The sequence below is a fragment of the Epinephelus lanceolatus genome, chromosome 8 (assembly GCF_041903045.1).
Source record: "Epinephelus lanceolatus isolate andai-2023 chromosome 8, ASM4190304v1, whole genome shotgun sequence".
In the NCBI taxonomy this organism is placed as follows: Eukaryota; Metazoa; Chordata; class Actinopteri; order Perciformes; family Serranidae; genus Epinephelus; species Epinephelus lanceolatus.
The window spans coordinates 26,642,876-26,661,080 of record NC_135741.1 but is presented as its reverse complement, the minus strand read 5'-3'; the positions used below and the strand labels follow the sequence as shown (position 1 = coordinate 26,661,080).

General features: G+C 41.9%; 1 protein-coding gene across 4 annotated transcripts; it reads right to left on the bottom strand.

Annotated features, from left to right (window-relative positions):
- Positions 1-1,025: 1,025 nt before the first annotated feature.
- Positions 1,026-18,094, bottom strand: klhl17 (kelch-like family member 17). Of its 4 annotated transcripts, none has more exons than XM_078170098.1 (12): positions 17,927-18,094; positions 15,216-15,480; positions 14,361-14,482; positions 14,019-14,240; positions 10,519-10,635; positions 10,162-10,375; positions 8,474-8,618; positions 7,960-8,127; positions 7,158-7,246; positions 6,921-6,994; positions 6,600-6,781; positions 1,026-3,482 (listed from the first exon to the last, which is right to left on the bottom strand). In XM_078170098.1, exons 2-12 carry the CDS (start codon positions 15,427-15,429, stop codon positions 3,254-3,256), a joined length of 1,776 nt encoding a protein of 591 aa, XP_078026224.1. In that variant the 5' UTR covers positions 15,430-15,480; positions 17,927-18,094; the 3' UTR covers positions 1,026-3,253. The 4 variants fall into 4 exon arrangements, with proteins under 4 accessions (XP_078026224.1, XP_033485318.1, XP_078026223.1 ...); XM_033629427.2 differs by having other exon boundaries at positions 10,144-10,375; positions 17,927-18,061; XM_078170097.1 differs by lacking the exon at positions 17,927-18,094 and adding an exon at positions 17,161-17,319.
- Between the last annotated feature and the right edge of the window lie 111 nt (positions 18,095-18,205).

The window sequence follows — 18,205 nt, the reverse complement described above, 5'->3', positions numbered from 1 at the left end:
ACACACAAGTATAGCAAAGCTCCAAACACACGTGCACAGATGTGTCTCCTGGTGTCCTAAATAGAAAATACTGCTCAGCCAGCTGTATGTGCACGTATAGCCATTCTTCCTCCCATTCAAAGCTGTCAGTGCTTTGCATTGTGCTTTAGGGCTGTGTATTGGCAAGAATCTGGTGATGCAATGTGTATCATATTACAGGGGTTATGGTGCAGTATATTGTGATATATTGTAAGACTGTAAGCAAAGCGTTTTATTACATTTTTTTAAATCAGATTTTAGAAAAACTGTTAGTATAAGGAATATGCCAACATATGCATAAAATCTGAGTAAAAAAAAGTTGACTTTTTATGCAGTCAGAATGGTGGGATCTGCATTTGTATTTATCACAGTCCCTGTCATACGCTAGGTGTTACTTTGGATTGGAGGAATCAAATGGCTGAAGATAGATTACAACACTGACGGATCGAGCAGTCAGGGGTTTAAACATGACACATACTGCCATAAATCCTACATGTGAACTATTAATTTAAACAAATACAGTGATTTTAAGAATCAGTACAGTATCACAAAACATAATATTGTGATACTCAACTCTATCTGTATTATTGTTCACTCCTATTGTGTATATTTGGCCTGTGTTTCCATGCATTCTCAGAGAGTGGGAGTTGATAGGTTTGAGTGCATGCAGAGGCAGCCACAGGTGTGAATGCCATGTGACTGAGGTCAAGAAGGGTAAAGTGAGAGTGTTCAGCTGTCCGCTTGGATCACTATGAAAGACGAGTATGTTGGGAAGGCACCAAGCAACAGCCTAGCAACAAACAGTGCTAGCAACACAACCGAATATGTTTGTGTTTGTTTGTATGTGTTTTCAATTGGCATTTAGCTGCTTCTCTGATCCAGAGTGGAATATAGTGAGTACAGTGAAACACTTTAGCAGTTGCAGGGATAAAACCTGCAGGATATGTTTAAGATTTTGTCCCACCCATTGTGTGTACATGTGTTCAAACACGTCCAAGCAGTTATCACATCTGAAAACATCTTTATTTTATTTTTTACATTGTATTGCTCCATTTCGCAATAGTGCAAAATTCAATATTTTAAAGTTTCTCATAAATAACAAACATATCATAAATAAACAAATATCACCACATTGAACACAAACTAAAATTAAAAAAAAGCTACAGTCACATTGAAATTGCACAAACGGATTTAAGATAAGCAACTTTTGTATTTACAGTTCAATCAGCAGAATTGAGGCCAAAGTCTTGTGTGGTTTTGTGTGCCTTTCTCTTAAAGTCCGGCCCTGACTCACAGCGGCTTTACAGAATAACAGCATCTCCATAAGACCATCACAGCCCCTATTCTACTGGGTCCGCTCTAACAAAGGAAAATTAAGGTAGTTTCAGATAAACACAACTCAGTCAACGAAATCCTTCAAAAAAAAGGAGGAAAAAAAAAGGCAACTTCTCAGAAGTCTGAAATAGTATCACTGCGCTACACATGAACTGAACTGAACCCAGGTGTTAACTGAGTCAAGAGGACTCAAAGTAATCCATTTATATCAAACAATGCAAGTTCAGCGGTGACATTCCTACGTCACCCTCCACACGTTCTATAGCCAGTATATTTGTAGTTAATTTTACAGCTGTTTTTAGTTGCAACAGAGTTGGATCCATTTCAACAATGAGGTAATATAACAAGACACCACACTTGATTATGTACGGAAGGAAATATGACAGCACCAAGTGTCAACAGCATTACTCATTAGTGTCAAGTGTTGATATACAGTAGGTAAACCAGTACTTGCTGCTTTAATGTCATTTTAAACTGTAATGTGTCCACGGATTATATCCACCTCCATGTCCACTACATAGGATTAAAGACAATTCAGAGTCCTTTCATTGTCTGGTCAACAGGTTTGCAAGCAAGTAACGCCTTTTGCACAAATGTAGCAGACATAAGGTACAGTTTCATGTGAGATCATGCTTGTGGCAGTGAAGAAACATTAAGAAATGTAAATGAAATGCTGCATATCAAATGCAACAATCAGTCCTCGTAACCAGGAGACTGATACCACTTTCACACTTGGACATTCTCTTTGTCATTTCTATTGACGATATGCGCATCACACAGCTAAATAAATATATTAAAAACACTCTTAAATAGGCATATGTCTGATCTGTTTCCTTCTCTAAGCATCTTTAAAACAGAATATATTAGAATTTATACATTTTTATAAATACATTTAGTTCAACATAATTCTTCTGTGTTTATATAAAAAAAAAAAGGATTTAAACTCATATACAGTTCTGAGGGCCTAACGTCTCTATGTTGTCAGTGTCCATGCTGAATTGCAGTGTGGGAAGGGTTTATAACATTGCCTCTTACTGCCACCTAGTGTGGCTTAGCAGCACTACAACACTTTATCCTCCTGTTGGGAGTCGATGCCAATACGTAAACATGCATGGTACACCCAGTAAAAAGCTACATTCCAAAAGTAAAATCATTCAGTTTCTCTTTTTTGTACATTATTGCAAAAAATCCTGACATCAAAAGAAAAAATCTTGCAGAGGACAACATCAAACCAAAAACATTTATATTTCACATGACAGAATTAAGTGCCCACCACGTTTCACGAGGAGTGTGTCAAACACTGGAGTGGTGGGAAAAAAAGTGGAGCTTGAGGAAAGATCGGTCACTGTTTACAACACCCAGGATCATCTTTGTACTCTTGAGGAGAGTGGGAGCTGGTGTCTGTATGGTGGAGCTGTACAGTGGAGTTTCAGGCTTCCAGAACAGATACAGTGTAGTCCAGAAGTAATGGCAAACTTGGTAAGGACCAGCCAGATTGGTTTGACCACAAAATAAAAATCTTGGTGGATTTTTCATAAATCATCTTGTGTCCTTAACTGTTCATGAAAAATTAATAGCTGTGTGTTGAACATGTCTTTTGTACATTAACATTTTTTTCAAAAAATTGCCTTGATTTTTAGTTCATGACTCATGTTGTATATTTTCTTAAACTACGGCGAACCTATAACAAGAGAGCCACTAATTCTGGAGGGTACTGCGTATTAACCAAGCCAGAAGCCTTAGCCACACCTCCCCTCTTTCTCTTCTCCCCCCTCAGTCCCATTACCTGTCCACTCCTGTCCTCCTACTCCCTGTGTCAAACCGAGCAGTTGCGTCTCTTCCCAGAGCCAGTCTGGGCTGTAGCAGCAGAGGCTGAGGTCAGCCAAGCGGTGACCCCGTGTCAAAGGCTGGTGGAGGAAACCGAGAGGGTGGGTGAGGAGGGTGGTGGGAAGTTCAGTAGCTCCAGCACAGCCACCCCCACACTGCTGCGCCGTGTGAACATGCAGGAGGCCGCGACCCATTTGTTGCTGCGCGGGTTGTACTTCTCGATAGAGTTGAGACTAGAGCTGCCATCGTTACCTCCCACTGCGTATAACCAGCCATCCATAGCCACCAGGTCATGGGTGCTCCTGGAAGGAGAAGAAACATATAATTCAGTATAGAAATTTCACATGCATTGTGCAGCCAAATTTTTAACACACCACATCAGGATTCAGTTTTGTGGCTCTTAATAGGAAAGAATAATAACCTCTATGCATTCTGTTCACTTTAGCGAACTAGATTCATTACAATAGAGTCGAGCGCCTGTTAATTTACAGAGGATGCAGTGTGGGATTTGTGTTACATTCATAAAATGTAAGCCCACTGCATGAACATTATTAATGATTGAGTAAAAAAAGTGAAGGATGACAAAAGAGATGTGAGACATACAGATGACACAATTACTGAGATATTCATTGATATCGCAGTGATCCACAGTTTGAGGACACCAAGAGCGTGACTAAAACTTCATATAATTATTCACTGAAGTAGTACACCAGTGGAAATATTAATGGTTTGTTGGGACAGTAAAGACAACATATCCTTTGCTGCCATCAAAAAGAATTCAATCCAAACAAGAATTACTACCTCATGTTTGTATGCCTCCAACCAGTCAATCTGCAGTTTACATTTATGTCTGTCCAAACACATCTATGTAGTGAAGACCTTTATTAAATTCCTTAAAAGAATTACGTGTATTTTTTGGCAAAACATGGATGTCTCACACACATCTTCCAGCTGACAGCACAAAAGATCTGTAAAATCACCAAAGTTTAAGGTCAACACCCAAAATTAGTACCACCAAATTAGTGTCTGACCAAATGTCTCCCCTTCTGTTCCAGAGTTTTGATGTTGAGTAATGGCCAGAAAAGTTTTTTTTTTTTTTTTGCAAAACATTATGATGTCAAAGTGAAGTTGACCTATAACCTTTTGGTTTAAAAATATCATCACTCGATAATTTTATACTATTAGACATCTGTGCAAAATGTTGAAAATTTTGTCATAATAAGCATATGAATTCTTGAGTTATGGCCAAAAACATGTCTTGCAAGGTCACAGTGACCTTGACCTTTGATCACCAACTTGTAATGAGTTCATCCTTAAGTCCATGAGGACATTCGTGCCAAAAAGAAATTACTGTTCCTGAGATATCGAGTTCACCAGAATGGGATGTATGGACAACCTGAAAACATATTGCCTCCAGCCTCTTGAGTGTTGATTTTCACAAGTTCTGATCATTATCACAATATAGTGAAATGATTTTGGCCAAGTCAGTATTTCTACAATATTTTTACATTGGCACATGTGTCAGATTGTTGAGGAGAGTTATATATTAGTGGGAATACAGCGTGATGTTTTGGACTGTGTAAATGGAGTCTCTCAGCAACTGGATAAGAAAAGCACTCAAAGCCACGCAGCTGATTAACACATGGGTTATTCATGGGGCTGCATAGTCAACTGTTGTCAGGTTTCCCTGCTCCTACAGTATACTGACTCACAGACAACAAAGTGAGTCTCAGTGTGTGAGTGTGTGTGTGGGTGTGTGTGCGTGTCTAGGAGCCTGGGGAACAAGTGAATCTGCTGATGTGTCCTCGAAACCAAGACTGCTACATCTCTTAATCTCTCTCCCTGATGCCGATCTTGTATCAATACGATGCTGTGAGTGTGTGCATGCACGTCTGCTTTGATAGTCACCCGCAGGACAAGTTTCATCTTCTGAGAAATAAGAAAGAGCTGACTGTTGTGGAAAATAGGTCATTTGATGTTTATGCCGTAAGAAGGTTTAGGCGTTAAGAAAGACATCCAAATGCCCCAAATCCGACGCCTTGAAGAGTAAAGATTTTCCACAGAGCAAAATAATTGCAGCAGGGATATCCTTTTGACAAGCTCCACAGAGACAGCTTTGTTCTGTAGCTTTTCAAAAGAGATTTTATCTTCTACTTAGTTTAAGGTAAAACTGAGGGTACAGCAATGTTTCTAATAACAGACAAGTTCATCCCCCACCACTCTCACCAAGGTGTCACATGTTTGTTAAGAAGCATGAAAAGGAGGATACAAGCTGGACAGGCCTCAAGAAAAATGTTCAGTGCATTTGAGGCCAGTGCATTTCATTACTGTGAGTTGAACCTGTGCAGCTGGAGAAATAGAACCAGGTCATCCTGATGGTTCAGTTGGCTAAGGTGTGTCTTGTTTAATTATATTTCCTGGATCCATCCCAGGTCCTCTGTCATAATGTCAACTCCTCTCCCATCTTTTTTTGGACTCTGTCTGTGTCTCTCTCACATATGTAGGACTGAAAACAGGCCTCCTCATTTTCTTTTAAACTTCATAAAAGGCATCTCTTCCTTTGATATTATAGGAAGGAAGACATTTGGCTGCAAGCTGCTTCCTTACTTGCCTTGGTGGCTCTTGTCTCTGACATCTTACAAAGGAGGTCTTCAAGGTCAAACATTTATCTCTGCAGTGCATATGTGCATAATGACAGCTGCTCACCGAATTGCACAGTCTTTGCTGTATTTACTGACAGGTCTAATGACTAGTGGAGAGGCACAAGTATTGATATGCAAACAGTTGTTTAAGGGCGTGTTAACATCTTTATGGCAAACTGTAGGAGTGAAAATGAGGCCAGTGCATGTGCATCCAGCACCACAATGATCACGATTTAGCATTTTATCCCTGCTGGCACCAGATGTGATAAATGACATTAGAAAGAAGTTGAACTCTCACCTCGAACAAACGTTAGATTTCTGCCAGAATGAAAATCGAGTTGACGATATTTTAAATATCTAAAGACATTAGAATTTCATATTGTGTGGACATTAAGACTATGATGTTTTACAGATGTTGGGTTTTGTTCTCCATGTTGGATTTTGTTTATTAAACAACTTAAAACCAACAAAAAAGCAACGTCATCTGTACTTTACGTCAATGTGATGTTGGCATTAGAGGTGCTGACAATGAATTTTGTCACATGACGTCACTACATAAATTCAACTAAATATCATAGTCAAAAGACGTTGATGGCCCAGCTGGGATAAAACTGAATTAGGCGTACACACAGCTTTATAAGTCTAATGAAAATATGCATATGCATATTTCTGCTGTTGTGCTAACACACAATTTAAGTCATGAATCTACACAGCTTAATGCATCTGGCCCCAGGACTTGATCATTTGTACCAATACGAATTCTGGGTTCACACTAACCTGCGTATGTTCATGGGGGCCACTCCCTCCCAGGTGTTGGACTTAGGGTTGAACCGCTCCACAGAGTTCAGGCAGCTGGTGCCGTCATTGCCTCCAGCAACATACAGCATGCCGTCCAGCACGGCTACGCCAGCACTGCTACGCCGACTCAGCATGTTGGCGATGGCTGTCCATGTGTTGCTCTGTTCATTACATAGAGAGACTGAGTGTTGGTCACATGTTCATAGATACATCCGTAGTGTACACTATTCTCTCCATATTCAGTTGATCTTGGTGACAACCAAGTTACTTTGATAATAAATTTAACAGTATGCAGTTTACCTGGGGGTCATATTTCTCCACTGTTGCGAGATGTGAGGAGCTGTCATAACCTCCCACTGCATACAAGCTGCCATCTGGAGGGGAAAAGGGAGTATTCACTCAGAATGTAAATATTAGCAGTCAAACACCACGGTGGCAACTCCCTCTAGATTTCAGATATTAAAATGCAGACACTGAAACGTAAACACATAGTAGAACAGCGTGTTCATGAAACTGTGTTTACTGTCAAGTTCCTACCCAGAGTTGCTACTCGCACATATCTCCTACGGGTGCTCATGGCAGCAATCGAGGTCCATGTACTGGTCAGAGGGTCATAACGCTCTGCACTGGAAAAGAAGAAACAGAGTTACCCGCAAGTTGGCATCGCCCTGGTTCCTTTGGGGGGGGGGCAAAATAAAGGGGAATTGTCCATTGTAGTTTGAATTATTGCAGAAAATAAGCTCTGTGGCAAACAAACGTTAATGACACTGAGATGTTTTGTTCAGTGAGATTATCTTCACAAATGAACACCACTTTTATGATTGTTGAGGCATAAATGCAATCACCAAGGGTAAAAAGCTAATGGCTAATCTGTGTCCTCGTCAACCTCTGTAGTCTCATTTGGCCATTTGTTAGCAACTGCCTCTTTTAAGACATGTAAAAGCTTCAAAATTGATGAGTGGAATATTTACTGGTATATTTTATGTCGTAAACAAAAAGTTAAAATATCTTAAGTTTGTGTACACTACAGACCTTATTTCAGGCATTTAACTAAAACCCATTCAAAAAAAAAACACTGACTTTAAGACGAGAGAACCAGGAGTGCAAAAATGCAAACTCATTTCTGGGTTTCAGGACTCAATACTGCAGCATTCTATATGATGACACAAAAAGGCTGCCCTATTTACTGTAGACCAACTGTCTTTGAGCCCTGGCCTTGAAAACAGCATCAAGACAACACTCAAAAAAAAAACTGCAACAAGATACAACAATGTAGCAAATCTAGCTTATGAGTACCAAGAAGTTGAGCATTCATCACCAAAAGTTAGTCTGTCTCTACCTATTGAGGCAGGAAGCTCCATCATAACCTCCAGCAGCGTACAATAGGCCATGCAGAACTGCTACACCCAAACAGCTCCGCCGTGTGCCCATGGAAACTTCAGGCTGCCAGGAGTTAGTGATGGGGTCGTAGGACTCCACGGTTGCGAGGTCTGAGGTGCCATCATACCTGAAGAGACATGCATATGAATAAAATTAATTAAAAAAAAAGGATTTTTGATCATTTTGAAATGGATGCATGTCTGGAGTGATCTCCTCTATGAATGTAGCAGAAAAAGAGTCAAATTTAAAAGGCATTTTACATTAAGGAAAGCACTTAACTTATCAGGAGCGCAGGGAGAAAGCTGTTTTTACATAACCATCACTCAGGATCATTTTACCTGTAAATCATTCATGTGTTCACCGACCAAAGCCTCCTCTTTAGGAGTCAGGTTTAGATCACATGACTAAGTGGAGTGTGGAGTGGATTAACGAGTTTTGAGTCAAAGGTCAACAGTATAATTCTCATCAATTACCCTCCAACAGCATAAAGTCTGTTCCCAATGGCTGCCACGCCCACTCGTGCCCGCCGAGTGGACATTGACGCCACCATGTGCCAGCGATCAGTCCTGGTGTCATACGCCTCGCAGTCTCCATGGATGGCAAACAGACTGCCACCACCTGCAGACACACACAAACAGAGAAAATGCTTTGCAGTCAAGCAGTAAAACTTAAAATGAAAAGCTAATACTTTAAAGAACAGTGACTTTAGTCAATGTTTGCCAAAATTTCGGAGGAATTCTTCCAAGTTGATGGGTTTTGGGATGATTTTGGCTGAGACCTGGGTTCACTTATTGTGGTTCTCTAATGGTTAAATAATGAACTGTAATTGTAGTTACATGGTTTAGTTCAGAATTTTGAAGCTGTGCGAGGCTACAGTGACAAAATATTGTTAAGTAAATTACATATCACAATGTTTTATTTTAAACTAAACTAAAAGAAAATTCTATGACCTCTAAATAAAAGAAACATATACCAATCTGGATAAAATAAAAATCCAGAAAGTTCATTATTCATTTCTGTTCATTTTAACTTTAACAGTTAAGAGAGTTTAAACCAATGTTTGACTTTACTGCAGTGCACCCATGAGGACCTGGAAAACATTTTCATTATTATGACAGCTATAAATCCTGTATATAATTATAAGCAATATCTAGGGTTGGGTATTGTTTCCAATTTTATCTATTCTGATTCTGCTTATTAAATCCGGCTCTTATTGAATCTTGGTTTCAATTCCAACATATTTTGGAGAGAAAAAAGAACAGATATTTGAGGAACAAAAAGTGGCCCACCTTTGTTCTTGAAGAGACTCAACCGTAGCAAAGGGATGTGACCACTTTACCACAAACCTTGTCACCACTCTGTGATATGAATCCACTGTCTCCTTGCTCATCTTCCCCTTCATGGATTTAGTGACAGGAGTTATTGTAATGTTACTATGGGGGGTCTCTGGGGATGAACCGGAGGTGGTGGGGTGCTCTCTGAACTCATATCTAAGATGAATATGTATATTATGATAATGTAATTTAAGACATAATTTGTTAACCTTTAATACAAAATGTCAGCTCATCTGTAATTTGTACCAGAGTGTGACACGTTGCTACTGTTAATGCTGTTAACTGTTAACGCTGTATCTGGGGCGTTATTGTGGCTGGGAGACCACAACACATCGAGCAGAGCATGATGCATTCCTTCAGATTCACACCATGCTGAAGTAAATGCTTGGTCATATTGGAGATGCTTCCTCCCTTGCACAAAATATCCTTATCTGCAGGTGTTGCATTTTGGTTTTGTAAGCAGAAGTGTTTCTTATCGCATATTTTTGTGGCGTACTGTATAACAAATGATGTAGCGTGAGATTTGCATAGCAGGTCCTGGCAGACAACTGCAACTTCTATGGACTGTTAAATGCTCACTGCAGTTCACTCTGGAGCGAGACTGAAATATGCAAAAGTTAGGAACCAATAAGCAGAATCGAAATACATGTGTCTTTTCTCAGAAATTTGGATACCCAACCCCAACAATATCTTGTCTTATATAATTATATCAGTATTTTTATCTCCCAGCTGTGAACATGCTGATGTTTGCAGTGACATCACAAGCTAAAGTTTATTGAAGTGCGGCTTATGTGTACCCTAGTGGGTACCTTCAGGGGCACACTGACCAACGGCGAAGAGCACAGGGCTGGCACCCTCACAGCGTCGTGGACGCGTCCTGCTGTTGCTGAGGACTCCCCTCTGCTCAGGCATCAAGTGGTACTTGAGAGCCTCAATCAGGAGGTCCTTGCACTCTGAGTGGTGTCGCACCAGCAGCTCTGTATCCACGTTGCTCATCAGAAAGTCTCGCCTCAGCAGTGGCAGCCGCACACACTTCATCAGCTAACGGGGACAGAGCAGTGGTGGGTGGTGTGTTAGCATCAGGAGAGGGGAATGGAGAAAATGTGATGGAGATGTATTTTTATACATAGTCGAACTAAAAACACATTGCGTGTGGCAAAATAAGATATGTAAGAGAGTCTTACCCAGGGTACATGTTGCCTGCGTCCATCTATATCATGTTTCACCCAGCTCAACACAGCTCGGTATACTTCCTCTTCAGATGGCACGTTGAGATTGTCACTGGAGATCAAGTCCAGCACCTTGATGGGCAAGACAAAGGAGATGGGCGTAGACACTTTATCATTTACAAGAGCAGTTGTCTCAAATCCAAACTCACAGCACCTTTATTCAACTGTTACCATCAGAGAAGTGTTTGAAAAATAGAAACCGTGACATTAAAATCTTCCTGATCAAGCATGTCAACACACAGGAAGTGAATTGCGTTGGCCACAGACAATACTATTTCCTGCATGTTGTACCTGACTTTGTCTGCTGAACTGTTGCCTCTCGTCTCTCTACCTTAATGTGTTGTAGTTTATCCAGACTGATATTTGAAAGGGAAGGGCAGCGCACTGTTTTGTCTCATCAAATAGCATCACTTAATTCAAAATAAAGTGAAACAAAATCATGTCAGGAACCATTTAACATTCACACATAAATGCTTGTGTTTTCTAATAAGGTCAGTAAGTGTGTAGTGGTGCTGCAATATATCTGAATTACCACTACGTCCGTGTGTGTGCCTGTGTGTGCCTGTGTGTGCCTGTGTGTGCCTGTGTGTGTGTGTGTGGCTCAACGAGTGCTGCAGTCTGAGTGGCTGACTGGCGCTGTTCCCAGATGAACCCAAAGCTGGCAGAGCTGGGTGGGGCCAGAGCGGCCAGCTGCTGCAGCTGTCTTGCCTGGCCAGATCAGGGCAACAGTTAGCAGCCTCCCAGGAACAGGCTGCACTAATCCACAGCCACACAGAGAAATAGTGCCACTGGTGCTGCTACCGCCCCACCCTGCAGTCTCCCTTAGCTCTGCATGTGCACGCTGCATCACACTACCTCAAACAAATGTGTGTGTGTGTGTGTGTGTGTGTGTGTGTGTGTGTGTGTGTGTGTAGAGGAGATTGGGTTCATCGTCTTTGTAGTATAGCAGCAGAAATGAGTGATTTATGAATGAAAATTGAGATTCAGCTGCATCAGAGTGCTTAGGATATCTTTATACACTACACACAGTAAATTAGGATGCATTCATCCTTTGTTGTCTTTATGTCATGCATGTGATGCTACATTAGTGAAGCATCACCAAAGCAGACGAGTCATGACCCTGCCACGCCTTGCTACTTCCTTCACAGAACAGGCAAAGAAATTTGGGGCATATTTCACAGTTCTGTGAGTCCTTTAGAGCAGCCAGTGCATAAACCCAGCTCTGATGCAGATTTATGACAGACACAGAACAGCTGCAGACAGAACAGGACAGTGAGTCAAAGGAAATAGAGAGGCAGAAGATGAGGGAAAGAAAATTGTTTATTTTTAATCTGTCTTATGCATCTTAACGTTCAGTGTTTTAATGGACAGTGCCCACACACTCCTATGGCAGATTCAGTCTGAGGGTTTTCTACTCCCATACTGGTTTTACTCCCATGAAGCACAATCTCTTCAGTGGAGATTGGTCCTTAGAGAGATAGGAAGATAATGGGCGAGTGATGCTGGCAGCTGTTTGTTATTTCTATTCACCGACACTTTAATTCATTGTCACCCGGCAAGGCTCAGCAAGGCAATTGTTTGAAACAGTCGCCATTTCATATAAGAGATGATGCAGTTCTCTCCATTATTGAGACATCGACACGAACCCCCACCTATACAAGGAAAGTACAATTACCAGGCTTATAGTGGCAGTCTGATAGTGTGAGGTTAATTTTTTTTTAAAAGCTGAAACATGAGAAGAAACAAAAGACTGAAAGCAAGAAACATTATAAGAATACCAAAATAATTAAGTTTGTAAAGTACTTAACTTCAGCACTTTTTGACCATTAAAAGTGCAAGCTGTTAGCACAATGGTGTTTTCATGTTCACACTTAAAATCACAGGCCTGCTTAACTCCTGCAATAACAAATAAAACTTCTCTAACATCAGACTTGTAAATCAATTTTCCAGTGCCAGTAGATCCCAGTAGGTGGGACCTACCTTATAAGTTTAGATAAGAGACTGTGCCTACATTATTTCTTTGACCTTAATTTAACCGCCGTGGTTTATCTTTTTTAGGAACACCTTGCTCGACGCACACTTACAGTAAGTGGCTGTCAGTACAACCACAGTCTGACCTGTTGGCTGCTGAGTGGTTCTTATGTAGCAATTGGTGTTATATGCCTTACTAAATAACACTTAAGACATTTATCATGCTTGTCCAGGAATCAAACAAGCAACCTTTTGGCCACAGCAGTCCCACTAGATGGCTAATATTGATTTAGCAAACCTAAATCTAAACATTTCTAAAAACCATGGCAGAAAATAGTCGGGGTAAAATGTCCAAACCAAAAAAAGAAACCCTCCTTGAAACCCCAGAGATATCAGCAATGCTGTTAGCGCTATAAAAAGTACAGCAGCCTTGGAAAACGTCACTGGCTTTGCCTAATTACCACTTCCAGGACAGAAACCACAGCATTGCCACTGCTGAGTCCAGCTGATAAATAAGTGAGAGTTTGGCTAAGTTGACCTGCCAGATAAAGTAGTCCATGGCAGCACAGTGGAATCATAAAACCACAGGAGATGTGATTGATGCAGCTAGTTGAGTTACAAGAGAGGTCTTCCTAATGAATGCTGAAAACACAACAGCATGCTTGTGGCCACTTCCCTTGGGGAGCCTCTATTGTGAAGCACAAACACAGGCATGTACAGGATGCTATGCTCATAGTGTGGAAAATGTGATAAACAATATCCATCCATCCACTGGAGGGGGAGGGGGCCTATCTGTAAGAGACGTTAGGGAAAACCTGTCTGTGGGAGGAGGAGGCTGGAAAACCTACACTAGCACAGAGAGAACATGCAACTCCACACAAAAAGGCCCAAAGCTGGCCAAATGAACACAGAACCTTCTTGCTGTGAGGCGAAAGTGCTAACCACTACTACGCCCTTCAGCCTGTGATGGAAAAAAACTATGCGGGGGAACTTAATTAAGTGCCTCTTTAGTATTACTGTGCGTTTATCTTTGATGTTTTGTTTGGCATATTTCTAAACAATAAGGTGGATTAATCAAGTTGAGTCATTAAAGTAGTAGGCAGCAAGTTATGAGCCCAAAATGAATAACTGTCTGTCATGTATTCATAGTGAATGACATTTTTAAGTAATAATAGCTCTCACCAGTTGTCTCAAAGTAAACAGGATCAGATATGCTTTTGTCCAGTGGACACTGGCTTCTACACTGAAAGGGTATTCTACTTTCCATGTTCATACCCATAGCTGTGGTGACAGGTTATGACAACACTGCCAAATCTAATGGTAAGCAAATTACCGGTGTGACTGACAAGCTGAGGACGCAATTACCAGAAGACAAATCTGACAACTGTTTCCCACTATGAATACGCCACCATTAAAAGTGCTTCCTTTAAAAAGCAGCAGTTGGCAGAGGACACAGCAGGAGCCACAGAAAGCATCACCCTTACCTGTTTCAGTGGCAGCAGCATAAACTCCTCTGTCTTGGACACCTCCACAAAGTGCTGCAGGACATACTTGTGTGCAGACTTGAGCAGGTCGCTGCAGGAGTGTGTGTCAGCGAAGCCTCGGATGCCCAGGCAGTTGGAGGGGTCCAGCTGGCTGAGGAGGAACTTACAGCAGGCGTCCCGCACCCCGTTGAGCTGCAGCAGGCTCGCTGCTGGGAGCAACGTCTAAGAGGAGAGCAATTACAGGTGGAAGTACACTGTTTGCGCTTTGATGAATGGGGGTCAAGTGAAAAGTGCAATTTAACAATCTTGTCTATAAATCTCTATAAAAGTCTTTTACCGTACCTGCACATTGCCTTCCCCGACCACGATCTCTGCTGTGTAGGCATACTGGACCAGCTGCTCCAAAGCCTGAGGGTCGATGTCATGGAGGGTTACATGAGTCTGCCGACTCTCCGACATCTCATCTGCATGTGCAAGAAGAGCCGTTACATTTTTCCTGAGTTATAAACACTAAAACTCTGGCTGATATATTTGCCTGACTGTTAAATCATGCTGACATGTGGCAGCTCCTAATGTATACAGTACTGCTGCCAAATGTCAAACGTTTATCTTTTGCTGTCCATTTAATCAGTCGTTTTAACAAAGTTGTTGAACTACTTGAAATTCTTGAGTCTACGCACACTTGCCCAACATAGGTGTTCCTGCAGAACTCTGTGTCAGGAGGCTCCAACATCAGCAGTAAAATGTTGCTCTCATTTTTGTTTCTCTTTCACTTATTATTAGTTAGAAGAAATTGCAAGCACAATATCTGCAGGGGAGCTGTGGCTTGCTGTTTGGAAGATCATGAAAGATCGGCAGATTGTGTTAAATGGGCTAATTAGTGACTGGGACAGACGAGAGGTAGCCTAGCAGCTGAGTCTCAAAGCCAGACAACTGACTGTCTAGAGACACATTGTACCCTCACAGAGGTTTAGTGTCGGGAGGAAATATGAGACTCACACACACCTCATCTGACCACCTGTGACCCAGACAGGAAGAAGGGGAAGGAAGCGATGATGCTGAAAGGATGAGGTGGCGTTCACTGCACATGCTAGTTGTTGTGTTATCAAATTCTGAGCAACAGAGCAAATTGATGCTCAGTTTGATGTCGGAGCTTGAAATGTCTTCAGGCATGCAACAAGCAACAGCTGAACTCACTGGTAAACATAGCGTGGAAGTAGGGGCTGCAGGATGCCAGCACCACTTTGTGCGCCTTGATCTCTTTGTTGGAGACATGGAGTACAATGTCACACAGAAGGCCACGCTGTCGCATCCTGTTCATGGACACGAAGGAGTCATGGTAGTGGCGCTTCGAGTTGTGCGAGATGCTGTGGCCATCGCGGTTGAGCAGCTGCATGCCCCCCTCCATCATGGTGCCTGATCTGGCGGTCGCGGGCTCTTGCCTGGGCCGCGCTCTGGGCAACTGAAACATGCAAAAAACATTTTCGTGTCAATTAATACCAAAGTCATTAACATACTGTAGAAAAATGTCTCACCTGGGAGGGCTTAGCTGATCTGCTGGGAGGCAGGTATTATGACAGGTGTCCTGAGCAATCATTGTATTGTTGCTATTGTAATACCCATCCTGACAGCGATGACAAGAAGCCTACCAGCATGACAGAAAACTCAGCACAGTTACAAAGTGTAGTAGGTTGGCTGGCCTGATTATTTGACATTCAGTGTCAAGACTGATTACATCACATTATGACACTAGGAAGGTAGGGAGATGAACATTATTACTTGAACTGAATTCAGATGCTTCTCATCTGTTGGACAGTCTTGGTTTATTTTATTGCAATGAATTCTGTCTAGGGAGTTTAATTGCATTAGAATTAGCTGTGAATCCCCCCAACCTCAGCCCAGCTGCAGCCTCGGGTAAGCAGGGTGGGAGGAGAGAAGGATGTAGCTTTAGTTAGTCTTTTCCTTTGTACTCTCATCCGCCCTGCTCTCAGATGGAGAACATACTTCAGAACATTGCATAACCATAAACAGGCGGTATCTTGTAAGTTGTTGTCTGATGAATATTTAGGATGGGCTTATGCAAACTACTGGATGAACCGGACTAGAACTAAATTAGAAACATCACAGGCCTAGAAAGAGAATATTCACTCAAATACACTGAATTTGATGCTGCGATCCCTTACAAGTGCAGTGAAACAGGTATATGAGCAGAAGCTAAGTGGTATGACAAGTTTAAAGCCAGGTACTCCAAATTCCTCTGAGAGCTTCCACATAATGTGCTGTTTATAGTCTCCCTAAGTGTCCTCTAGTGATGCTTTGCTTTTCATTTTACATTTTAAATGCATTATTCGTGTTTGTAAATATAAAGAGGGGTTTTCGTAACAATAAAACAAGCTAATTAGAACAACTAGGCAGCCATCAGTGAAGAATACTGATCAGTTTAAAGGCCAAGAAACATGACTCTTAAGGCTGAAACACAACATGTTATGGATCCTGATAAAGTTAAGTTTCATATGTCTCCAGCCAAACACACAATTCACTGAGCATAAAGGCATCATAATTATGTTGTCATCTGCTCAGAGGCGCTCTTTCAACTAAATAGTCTGCACTGTCCCACCGAGGACCATCTCAAATGTCACCACAGCTGCCTGGCGACTTGCTTCGGGTCCCATTTTCCAAAACACAGTGGGCCACAAAAACAGACCAACCATGTTCCTCTATGAGGGAACAATCTGCTCTCATGCCCGAGGGAATAAGGAGAGACAATGCTGCAAATTGAGACATGGATACACATTAGGTTGGGGGCAAAAGTGAAAACACAATTGTCACAGCTAAAACTAACAGAGTAAAGCATTTTGTCCTGTCCATCCCAGGCTTGTCTCTTAAAATCTTCTCTCCTCTCTCTGGCTCAAAACCTTGGCTGACATCCACACAAAGACTCTCTTTTACAAACATGCACAATATTTTTGGGCACAGAAGTGCTACACTGTAATCTATTTTGGACAGAAGGATGTTTCTATTCATATTGTCTCCTTATGTGCTTTGAAGAAACCCCAACCCCCACTCCATCTATTTTGAATAACAGCGGCTATCAGCTGCAGCAGCAGCAGCAATAGAGAGAATGGATGTGTCATGTCTTTACCAGTGGTTGTGGTGCGGTTATCCTTGGACGCAGTGTCTTCCTCACAGTGATGGGAGATAAATCAGCAGCTGTCGCAGTCAGATTGGTTTAAAACTGGTCCCAGAGTCCGGCTATCTGTCCATATTCTGACTCAGGCATACGAAATATGGAGAAAGCCTCTGTTTTGTGCTGTATGCGGTTGACGTCAATGCAAAAAAACTGCATGAAAGCTGACATGGCTTTGTTAAGGTGGAGCTGAAACTGCTGGAGGTGAAAGTGCCAACGGTGCTCATGCTGTTGATACGTGACACCATGGGACAGAGGCTTCACTGTGGAAATACACAGGAAGTTGTTTCCTCAGCGCAAATGTCAAACATTTACCAACTGATGTTCGTTTATTGACGTGACACAAACGACCTTAAGCGCCTCCTTTTGTCTGCTCGGAGTCCGGAAGTGCGTTCGATAAATAAGTCTTAGCGGGCGCGAAAGGCGGGGTTTGACTTAGAAGCACCGTGATTGGTCTGAGTGTGAGCCACCCCCCGCCTCGATTAACCCGGAACACAAATCAAACAAACTGCGAACAGCACATACACTCAGTGTTCAAGAATAGACAAATTTTCATTTTCGTTTCCAGTTTTATAGACGATACATACGTGGAAACTGTGCATTCATCATGCTGCCACTAAAATAAAATAAAAGTCACGACCGTTTGAGTCACGATTCATTACATATGGCTAACCAGCTACCGTTAGCTATGCCTAACGGAAGAATTAAAAGTAGGACTCACCACCAGCCGTCGTCGGTGTCGGTGTGACAGCTGTAATTTCTTCCTATTTGTAAGCTTGCCCAGCTTTGTGGCTGTGTAGTGAAACAAACTACAGACTGAAAAGATAACAACCTCTCCTCTGAGGGTCCTCAGCTGTCCGTATCTCGTGGATGCAGCTGACCATTTAATTTAAACTCACGTGCAGTATCAAAACACTGCTTGTTCTTGTACGCTCTGCTTGACAGTGTAATTCGAGGTTGTCGTGCTCGCCGACAGTTTTTCTTTCAATTTTAGTTTCGA

Coding starts and splice junctions, on each gene's coding strand:
- klhl17 (XM_033629427.2), bottom strand. CDS start 15,429: ATGATGGAGGGGGGCATGCAGCTGCTCAACCGCGATGGCCACAGCATC. Junction 14,483..15,215: donor CTTCCACGCTATGTTTACCA/GTGAGTTCAGCT, acceptor TTGCACATGCAG/ATGAGATGTCGGAGAGTCGG. Junction 7,247..7,959: donor GGAGCTTCCTGCCTCAATAG/GTAGAGACAGAC, acceptor CTTCTTTTCCAG/TGCAGAGCGTTATGACCCTC.